Genomic DNA, 11,114 nt, shown 5'->3' with positions numbered 1-11,114 from the left:
TTCTGTGGAAAATGGATATTGATTATGCGGTCATAAAGTTGCTGTTGTGCTTTTACTTCCCGATTATCAGTCGCAAATCAAATTGGACTGCAGGAGTTCCACTTGTGGTCGGAGTAACAGCGCTGCTATTCACGGTGCATGGAGTAACAAGTGTGACTGTTACCATAGTTAATGCCTGTAAAGCATCATATCGGCCCTGACTAAATCTGTTGTTCTAACCTTTGAGCTTTTCTTCCTGCTGGCCAGCTTACGTCACCAACAACAGTCTCTACATTGCAGACTGACCTCTCACAGCAGTTTATCACGTGAACTCTTAAAAAGACATGGAGTGAGGGTTTTCAGGCTCCGCTGGGAGAAGTGGCTGCTGCTGCTGCTGCTGCTGCTCAGAGATTCTGCTTGAGGTAGCCTGACAGTGAGACACACACACCCACACATGCACACACACACATACACCCCCCCCCCCCCAATCAAGCAATACACATGCACTCATTTACTTTATGTTTCTCTTCAACACAGACAGACACAAATGCAATCCCCCCCACCCCGCCAACATCTGCTTTCGTGGTAAAAAAAATCAATGGCTGCGGAGCCCAGCTGGACAGAGCAGTCGTGGCAAAATAAAGAAATCAATGCAGGCTTATTAACTGAGCAGAGATTCCTTTACCGCTGACGCAAATAACATGAGCCAGTGTTTGTGAGAGTGCGTATATGGCTGCCAGTTTGTATCAGCCTGGGTCTGTGTCTGTGAATGATGATGGCTGCTGCCGGTCGAGTGCATGAGCATGTGTGTGTCCCTGAATATAGGTGGCTAGTGTACAATGCTACTTCGTAGATGTGCTTTGCATGTTTATGAGCGCGTGTTTTCGCGTGCGCGGTGGAGACTATCGCTCAAAGTCAGTGTGCTACTCTTGGTTTAGTGCCACAGTGTTCTCGACGTGCCTTGGCCTCGGTCTATTTGTGGACAAAAGGATGCTGTGAGACAAATGATTTAGCACCTGTCAGTCAGCGCAGAAGGACAAGAGATGAGAAAAGGAAAGAGGTCAGAGGCGGCGGAGTGGGGAAAAATGGTGGAGGCTTTTTCAGAGACACCATGAGGGGAAAGGAGAGAGGGGAAAGGAGAGGAAAACGTGGTAGAAAAAAGGAATTTACAATTTAGCTCCGGGTCATCTCATAGCTCAAGTTCCTGCGAGCAAATCACCCCGGGAGATGACAGCTTCTATTTTTTGTGGAGTTGTTTGCCTAACACCAGCTCACAGGAACTGGGCCCCCGCGAGCAAACCTTTGCTCATCACAAGAGTTACCATAACAACGGGATGCGGCCGACCTGCATCGGTGGCAGCGCGCCGGGGAGGTGAACTTTGCTTCTGCCCTCCAGCACTCTGACTGGCTGCTGCACCTCCGACACATCAACACCCATGCCTCCTTGGGAGAAAGAATTAAAAGAGAAAATCAGAGCGCCAGCTATGCGGCGAATCTTGTTGTGCTGCCAATGTTCGGCTCAGCCAGACCCATGATTGTTCCGAAGAGGAATGATTTGTTTGGCGGCTGTGTCAAGAAGAAAGAGACAATTGTAATTTCAGAAATGCCCGAGACAAACAAACAAGTTGCTTCGGAGTCTCGAGCAAAATAGAGTTTGCAGAGCCACAGTGGGTGCATGTTTGGAGGTAAACGCTGATACCAGAATGACGAGCAGGGTTTGTGTGACGTGCATTTTATTAGATGTATTTTTTATTTTTTTGGCATTTGTTGACTGGCATCTGCCCTGGCAGGTCCTGCAAGCCAGTCAGATCTATGCATACAACATTACGCTCCAATCATCCTATTTGCACATTCAATTATATTATTATATATATATATATACATATATATATATTATATATATAGATATCTATAGAATTATTATTATTATTATAATAATATATATATATATTATTATTATTATTGTTATTATTACAATAATATATATATATAATATATATATTATATATAATATTATTATTCATATAATTATTATATATTAACACAGTCAATAGAGATATTTCGCTGACCTCATTTTTTTAACGGCGAACAAAGCAGCCCCCCCCCCCCCCTCTATGAAAACGTCGACAGTGCTGAGAGCGGCTTAGCTAACGAGCATCTGATTGTGCAGATTACGCGTGTTCCGCAGAGGATTACCGAGACCGAAATGAACAAATTGACCTCCTCCCACTGAAATCCTACATCAGCATGACAAAGGATGAGAGTTCGAGACTGAATATGAAACAGTCGAGCATACACTGGGAGACAAGTTGCAGTCAGCAGCATTATTCAAAGAATCCCTCTTCCCCGGATGTTTTATTTCCGTCCTCGCCTCCTTCCTGTTTGCAGACCCTGATGACTCCATTGATTCTTGTCTCTATACGTCTCATCAGCCTTGTCCTGTCACTGGATGGGTGGCCCGATTGCCGCTCAGGCTTTTCAAAGACAGAGCAACACTGAAATGAGCGGATACGTGCACAAGCTGCTTTCTCCACCTGGCAGGGCTTCATTTGCATTGATCTCGGGCTCATATTCCAACAGCACATATCAGACTGCTCATCCTGTTCCGTGTGTATTCTTAGCCGAGGGCAGGGTGTCTTCCTCTTTGCTTCCCTTCTGACACTTTTCAAGTTCGTCAAAGCTATTTAGAAGTCATCCCACTGTGACAAGTAACAAAAGCTCAATGACAGATCAAGGCCTGATTCAAAATTCAATTTCTTTGGGCTTTCTCCTCCCTACAATAGAAGTACATCATTTCTCTCCACGCGTGTTTGGAGAGCTCCGGAGAGGAAATTGCATGCTTTTGTTGTAAGTGTCTCTGTTTGTTTTGTTTTGCTGAGAGAAGAAGATTGAACAGTTTATGTAGGTCACATTGTATTAAACTGGCTGGCTATCCCTCGTAAATGCGCTCAAACATGCAATATTAAAATCCAGTTCTTTGCTCGTTTGCTTAATAATGCAGTGTGGCGGCACCAAGGATGACTTGCCAGCCACTGAAGTAGTGAGGTTCTTTTGCACTTAGGCAGTCAATTACTGGTTCGGGATTAGAACGCCGCAAATGAGACACATTTGATATCAATCTGACGCAGCAGTTCAAACAGCCTACAAGCTGCATATTTATCAGTCACAGTGTATTTCATCACTCATCTGTAATGAGATCTGTGTGCATTATAATAATTAATAAACTAGATTCCGAGCAAGATGTAAATGCTATCAATTATCTGTCTGGGTGACTCTGCAATCTGAATTAGTCAGACGGGTTTATGGAAACACTACCGGGGTGCACATGAATGTTTTATAACAGCGTGAGACTTTAGATTGGATTAATGAGTCGTCTGCTTCTCGGATGAAGATTCTCCAGAACGAGGCGGGCGACTGAGCGAATAAATCTACCTGCCGTCACCGGAGCAGAATGACGGGGCTCAGTGTGACATTTCAACATGTATTTTTATCTCCATCCGACCCGGCAGTATCTTGATGCAATCTGCTGCCGATGAACTATTGCCAACGCTGCTGGGCTGCATGATATTGGATGTCCGCCGTGAACTGTGAAGCGAAACAATAAAAATCCCTTCCAGGCCTATAGAAATCGTAAAAAATTAATTTAAAAAAGACAAAAAAGAAGTGTGCGGTGTTGCTCAGGGATGGGTTCCATATCAAAGGAAGATGTTGCCGTAAGGTGCAGCAAACAGCCAACGCTGGTGTTTTTTGATCAGATGATTCGAGCTGGTTGTCACTTGGTTTGCTTTTGAGAAAGTAAATGTGCTGTCTGAGATTGGGGGGGGGGGGGGGGGGGGGGGGGTCAAAACGGAGCCTCCGTCTCTTTACTGCACATTGTCTTTGTAAGACAAAGAAAGCGACAGAAATAGAAGGGGGGGGGGTTGCACATGCATTAACAAGACAACAGAGAGGTCCTTGAGGCAACCTGCGCATCTTTTTTATCACATCTTTAATTAATTGAAGCTCATAATAGAAGCTGCTGCAATTCCACTGAATAGACAGTTGAATGAAAAGCAGGCCGCGGTAATACTCTTGTGTTCCAGTCTTTTACTATTTGAATCGATCTTCCCTTGCCATTTCATATCCATCTGCATATACAACGTATCTGCAGCGGATGAAGAGGATGAAATACATTGCCGTGAAAAAAGAAAAGAAAAAGGTTTTGTTGTCGTAACTTCAGCAGAGCGATCGGTGCTTATACGTTCGCCTCTCCCCTCTCTCGCTTTCTCTTCCCAGGTTTTGGGGTCTGAAGGTCCACTGTTAAAGAACCGCCATGGTCCTCTTGCGGCTCTCCAGGCTCGTGCTCGTCTTCGCGGCCCTCATCCCTCGACCGTCTGTGGGATGCCCCTCCGACTGCCGCTGCTACAGCCTCACAGTGGAGTGCGGATCTCTTGGGGTCAAAGAAATCCCGCAGGGCGTCCCCTCTGTTACCGAGGTCAGTCGGCACAATGGGCAACAAGTCCGGGGGCGCTAGCTGTGCATTGCTATCGACCCTCGCCCCCTCCCAGCATCCTCTCGCTCATCCATTCTTATTACCCTGCAATGATTGTGGTTAATCAATTCGCTGTGACCCTCTTTGATGTAAGCCCGAGGGAGGAGTCGCGCTGTTGGCTGTGTAATTATTCATTCTTGCTCAGAAAGTGACTCACGCACACCCTCTGATCATCTGTTGAGAAGATGTTTAACATTACAACGTCTTTTCCTCTTGGGTTCATGCCCCCCCCCCCCCCCCCCAAACATTACTGAAGCTCATGAATATTCATGAAAGGCATGTTCTGCTTTAATTGTGCCATTAACCTCAATCAGCGTGTCCGTCTTGTCCATCATACTTCTCATGGCCCGTGCTCGAAAGCACCACCAATGCAAGCGCATTTAGCAGTCAAGCCGACAGCCATGCATGGGGAGGTCAAGCGCCCCCCCCCCCCCGTGTTTCGTTAGCAGCACGACCCTCATCGTCAGAGTTCTTATTATCACCATCCTGAACTGACTCATTCCACATTGTTTGCATCGCCTACATTAACATATCTCCAAAGCTCTGCAGAGCCCGGTGAGTGCGGATAGCTCTGACGGTGGCCCCGTTGTTAATGCAATCTCTCCTCATGGTTAATACATGTTTCTACTCAGTGAGCACAGCACGGCAACACGCCACGCTCTCTTCCTTGTGCAAAACAAAGACGGCAATTTAAACATCACATCCCCTCCTCTGTGTCTCTAATGTAATCAATTTGCGATCACTTTGCTAATTTGATTTGTCTCTCCACTACAGACCATCTTCCTCCAGGACAACGCTGTAGTGCAGATCCGTCACCTGGACTTGACTCGCCTTGGCAGCCTCCATTACCTCTACCTTCAGAATAACAGCATCTCAGCGCTGGAGCCCGGGGCGTTTCTCAGCCAGGGGCAGCTGCTGGAGCTCGCCCTCAACGGCAACCTCATCCACCTGGTCACCGCCGACATGTTTCGGGGTCTGGAGCACCTGCGGATCCTGTACCTCGCCGGGAACCAGATCACTCGAGTGCAGGACCACACCTTCAGGGGACTGCAGGTTGGAGAGCTGAGTTAAAGGAATGAATGGATGCAGGTCACATTCGATTTTTTTGCTCACCAGCCACGGTGGCCAGTGGTTTTCAATTTTGTTGTTGAGAAATTATGTTTTGTTTGATCAAAGTTAACGAGGGTGTGCTACAATTTACTTGATGAACTAGATTTCCAACTTATTTTAAATGCAAACAACCACTGTCAAACACCCAAATCAAGAATACACACACATACACACATACACATACACACACACACACACACGCTAGTAAGAGTGATTGTACACAGCACTGCCAAATTCTGCCCACATTTGTCAAGCGGTGAATAGATGGATAAAATGATGGCTTACCAGCAATATTTAATGCTCATTTTGTCTTTCCAAAAAACCTTAACCCCAATCCTTTTTAGTGAAGTGAAAAAAAACGTAGCTTTTGCCAGCGAAGCTAAAGCATTTCCAATATGGGATGTATTTTTATGGATTATATAGAACGACGTGTGCGGCTGTAAATCCAATTCACAACAACATGTGGGACTAATCCCTTCCAAACAGGAACACTGTACAGCCTGAGTCAGGAGGAATTTGACTCATCCTGTCTTTGACATTTCTTTTCCTCCTCCTTTAACATTACCCTTCCTCTGCTTTACGTCTTTTTGCTATCTGCAGCGTCTGCAGGAACTCCACCTGCAGGAGAACAGCATAGAGCTGCTGGCAGAGCAAGCTCTGTCGGGCTTGTCATCTCTGGCCCTGCTGGACCTCAGCAAGAATCACCTCCGCACCCTGGCAGCCTCGTCCCTCAAACCGCTCGTGAGCCTGCAGGTGCTCCGTGTCACCGGTAGGCAGAGCGAGGTCTCGCTGTCAGATGACATAATCCTCCACAATTGAATTTAATGTGCCTTGAAAAATGCACTGTGAATGCACTGCCACAGCCACAACCTGCATGCTCACGTCAATGGAAATGAAGTGTCTTTACACATGTTTTACCCATCAAAGTGTTTCAACTAATAAGAGAAAAATTCCCTCAAAGACACCATTTTAAAGAATATATTGAAGGAACACTGTCTGCAAAAGAGATCTCCCATCCGAGGCAATTCGTCCCGCAACGAGCACCAAGTTTAAATTATCGTCAGCAAAATAAATTTAGTTTACCAAACAATATCGCCTGAAGGACCATTTAGCAGCAGTTCTGGAGCTTTCAATCCGATCACATGGTCTTCATCAGCAGATGGAGTTTGCTCAGTTTTCATAAAATTTCATTGCAGTTTTAGGGATTCTCTGCCACTTTCGCTTTAAAGCCAAAGGTTCATTCTTGTGATTGAAAACAGCAGTTGACAAAACCATATAATTGGTTTCCCTTGTCTTCTTCCGTTCCTCACCTCCAGAGAACCCATGGCGCTGTGATTGTGCCCTGGGCTGGCTGAGAACTTGGATCAGTGAGGACGGACAGCGTCTGTTGAGCTCTGCCGAACAGCGGCGGCTGATGTGTTCCGAACCGCCTCGCCTCTCCCACCTCAGCCTGGTGGAGGTGGCTCCCAACAGCCTGGTCTGCATCCCCCCCGTGGTGCAACTCGAGCCCAGCCACCTGACTGTGCGACTAGGGGAGAGCCTCCGAGTCTCCTGCCAGGCGTCAGGATACCCTCAGCCTCAGGTGACCTGGAAGAAAGCCTCCCATGGCAAGGCCCAGCTGTCGCCTCGAGGCCTGGTTCAAGAGCTGGGACCCAATGGTGAGCTCTTCAGGCCCGGAGCCGGAGGAGTGGTGACGGCCCTGCCAAGCAGTGGAGGGATCAAGGTTGGGGGCGTTGGAGGAATCCAGGGGCTTGTGCGTGGGGCCGAAGAAGGCGGCGAGAGGGACAGCTTTGATCCGGACATGGGCAGCGGCATGCTGTTCCTCAGCAACGTGACTGTAGCGCATGCTGGCCGCTACGAGTGCGAAGCCTGGAACCCTGGCGGCGTGGCCAGAGTTACCTTTCACCTGGCCGTCAACATGTCTTCTTCTTCATACTCATCCCAGTTCTGGCCTCGTTTGAACATGCACTCCTTTGCTCCCTCTTCGTCCAACTCCTTCTATCAGCCAGAGGTTCTGGATGTAAGCCAGGAGCTGCTCTACGAACAGGACAGCATGGACTTCTACGCTCTCGGCCCCGCGACGCAGACCGCCATTGCTGTTGGCATCTCCCTGCTGGCGCTGACTGCTGTCCTCCTCTTGATTATGATCTACACTCGTCACCAGCAGTACCGCAAGGAAGAAGGCGGCTCCTACTGCACCAGCAAGGAAGAGAGCATCCTCTATGTGAACGACTACTCTGACGGACCCACCACCTTTGCGCAGCTGGAGGAGTACCGCGACGACCACGGCCACGAGATGTACGTACTCAACAGAACCAAGCCCGTCCTGTGCTCCGCTTCCTCCAGGTGTCCCATGATGAGCGGGTTTGTCCAGCAGAAGGGTATGAAGGAGGCCCTCCTGGACCACGAAATGGTGCAGACACTGACCAGATCAGGGGGACTGGGGCTTCGCAGAAACCCGGCAGACGGAGTTGAGGGACCCCGAACAACAGATCCAGAGGAGCTCTTCCTCAGTCAGAGTCTCCTCTTCGGATCGCAGGTTGCCTACGAGATCCACTGTTAAAGGGTTTTAATTGAAAATAATGTGCTGGTGGACTTAATTAAAGACAGTAAAGGAAATCACCTTGGTGCAATGATTTGAAGCATCAGATTATTATGTTGTCTTCAGTAGAGGGGAGAGCGTCAGTTAGTGGTTGCTTGGGGAAACCTGGATCACAATCAGCCTCTCAGAGATCCTCATCTGATTGATTGTATGACATTAAGATGGGTCAGAGTGATAAACAGGGATAATTAGGGAATTAACAACCGAACCATACCTGTCTGTCTCCACATCTACCCTTTAAAGATAATCATGAGGGGCTAACTTGATCAGAAATAGTTTGTATGACAGTTCGTCTAAATCCTCACGACAGACGCTAAGACTGTGCAACACGTAGTGGCAACTAACAGTGTGGATGAAAACAATGAGTCATATTTTGTACTTTTCTTCTTTTGTGTGTGTTAGTCAGTGTTTTGTGTAAATATAATAAAGCTAATTTTCACTGTGAAGTACAGATGTTTTGTGGACCCCGTTGCAGATTGCAGATCCCATTAGAATTAGACCGAAACCAATCCTCTTACTGGAACTACATAGTCAATACCCATGTGTGTGAGTGGGCAGCGGTGGGTGGATTTGTTTAAAGAGGTTCATTTTGAATGCAGCAAATTTTTTTTTTTTTTACATTTCTACCACAGCATTGATTTCTACCTATTTGTTGCAACACTAGAACAAAGGAATCAACATTTCTATTGTTTGAAATGGAATCTTTGGTGGATCATTAACATCAGGCTGTAACTGCTATTCCAGTGTGAACACTGTACATTTTGTCTTCAGTTTCTACATATTAAAATGTATTTTAAAATAATTGGTGCTCTTGTTTCTTACAAGTCGGCCGGTCGCTCTAACACAGCTGTTCTGCTAATTCTACCGCCAAACTTTACTACAAAAGCTAATTGCTTTTCTCCTTCTCCTTATTTTCCCCTCAACCCATGACATGAAGCCGATGAGTGAAAGATGTGTTTTTATAGAGACCTTGGCTTTCAGTCACTGTGTAGAGGTCCATGGTTCATAAACTTTTACTGCAATTCTTTTCCTCTGCTGCCAAGCACCGTGGCATCAGTTGTGCCCTCAGAGCTCCTCGTGGACTAGAATAGGATAATGCTTTTGGAAATGTGTTTTGATATGTCAGATTTGTGCTTTATGCCAAGATCTAGAGCCATATTGATTTTCATTCAAAAACACGTCAGTATTCTTTTAAAATGAATCGTATTTTTTTGTATCGTTGTAGCTTTACAGCTGTAAGAAAGGCAATGGTTATTTCAATATGAAGCGCAACTGAAGGACATATTCCGCATTAAAATAAAATTGTATTTCATTTATAATACTGCCTGTCACAGGCACTGTACAGCATCACCGCAATGCCGGAATGTTAAGTGGAGTAAAACGCTTACTTTAGCGATGCATCTGTAACCTGTTTCAATGGGACAAATGTTCCATTTGCAATTGCTGTCAATTTGACAGACCTATTTTATAAATACAATCAATAAATCAATACAGCGGTAATGTATTGCAATAATTTGTTGTAGCATCCTGGTGAGCATAGAGGAATGTAATTGAAAGGAATAGTTCAACCTGCACATTAAGCAGGCTGACTGGTTTATCCAGCTCCTCTTGGGAAGCAGGTTTTACACAGAGAGAGAGAAAAACGCTAAATAAATGTTGTATAAGTAGTTGTAAAAAAAAACACAGTTGACAAAAATAAGCTTATTCCCTTTATTTCAGAGAGTTAAATTAGAAGATCGATTAGCCTAGCTTAGCATTAAGACTTGAACCTTGGGAAACAGCGAGCCTTCAGAGGTCAGAAATATGTTCACAAACAGCTGACTGACTTGGTAACATATGGTATCTCCTTTGTTTCATCTGTACACGCACATGAATGTAAATACTAGAAATTGTGGGCTTTAGCGGAGTTGTGTAAAATAGCTACATAGGTGAACAACCAACCACCTGCAGTGACTTTACGGACTCTTGACATCACAGTAGAGTTGCCAGCCTGTACCTGGAGGCGCTCTGCGGTGCAGTGCTGGACGAACAGATGAATTACACTGCATATTGATATTTACATAGCTAATGGCCATGTTTAGCATTCGGAAAACTAGCTCGCTATAGTTAGCTAGATCTGGCAACGTTCGCACAAAGTTCATGTTCTTTCTCTGGATATGTGGCTCGTGACAAATGGGTCCAATATCGACCAATGAGCGAAATAACTGAATGTAAGAAAAAAACATCACGGGTTGGCTTAAAATAAGTACGATTGTACCATAACGCAAGCTACGGATGTAACGTCCAATGGCGTATGAGTAAATCACTCAACTGTCGGTTTCATGTGGAGTAAAGGTCCTGTGTTTCTTTGAAAGACATGAACGCAACATAGCTTTTCTCGTCACTCGGAAAGGCGGAGAATAAACTAATTTCCTACAATGTTGAGCCAATGCTTTGAATATGGTAAGATATCAATTATAGTGGCACACCAGAATAGAATACAATTAAATACTTGTCAACCAAGGTGGAAAATCTGTCTTTGTCCGTCTGCCATTTCATTCAAACCTTAAAACATACATACACACACAAACCATGACAAACCTGGCAGTACAAATACTCCAAGGTCTTTCCTGGGGAATGAATGACTTCTGACTTGTGTTCTCTGTAGCCAGAGGCGTCCTGTAGCGCCCGCCAGAGTTTAGCTTGACGGACAGACCACAAGAAAAGGTGTCTTTCACTGACATTTCTATGAAAGAAAACAAAGGATTTCAGATGGCATTGTGTGTACAGCTACAGCCACAGCGGCCTCACAGCAGGCGGCTAATACCAGGGACAAAAGTAGAACATTTCCCAAACGTTGAGAGAAAAAACCAGACCTGACCCGAGCTTCATCGCAACAAAGCTGAAGATGTA

The 11,114-nt window shown here is 45.8% G+C and overlaps 1 protein-coding gene across 1 annotated transcript; it reads left to right on the top strand.

The window, feature by feature from the left end:
• Positions 1-4,288: 4,288 nt before the first annotated feature.
• On the top strand, positions 4,289-8,183 carry lrrc24 (leucine rich repeat containing 24; the record flags this gene model as incomplete). Its single annotated transcript, XM_079285621.1, has 4 exons — positions 4,289-4,453; positions 5,285-5,563; positions 6,221-6,389; positions 6,937-8,183. Exons 1-4 carry the CDS (start codon positions 4,292-4,294, stop codon positions 8,181-8,183), a joined length of 1,857 nt encoding a protein of 618 aa, XP_079141747.1. The 5' UTR covers positions 4,289-4,291.
• Positions 8,184-11,114: the final 2,931 nt, after the last annotated feature.

The sequence above is a fragment of the Melanostigma gelatinosum genome, assembly GCF_949748355.1.
Source record: "Melanostigma gelatinosum genome assembly, chromosome: 15".
Taxonomy (NCBI): Eukaryota; Metazoa; Chordata; class Actinopteri; order Perciformes; family Zoarcidae; genus Melanostigma; species Melanostigma gelatinosum.
This window is presented reverse-complemented; position numbering and strand designations above follow the sequence as displayed.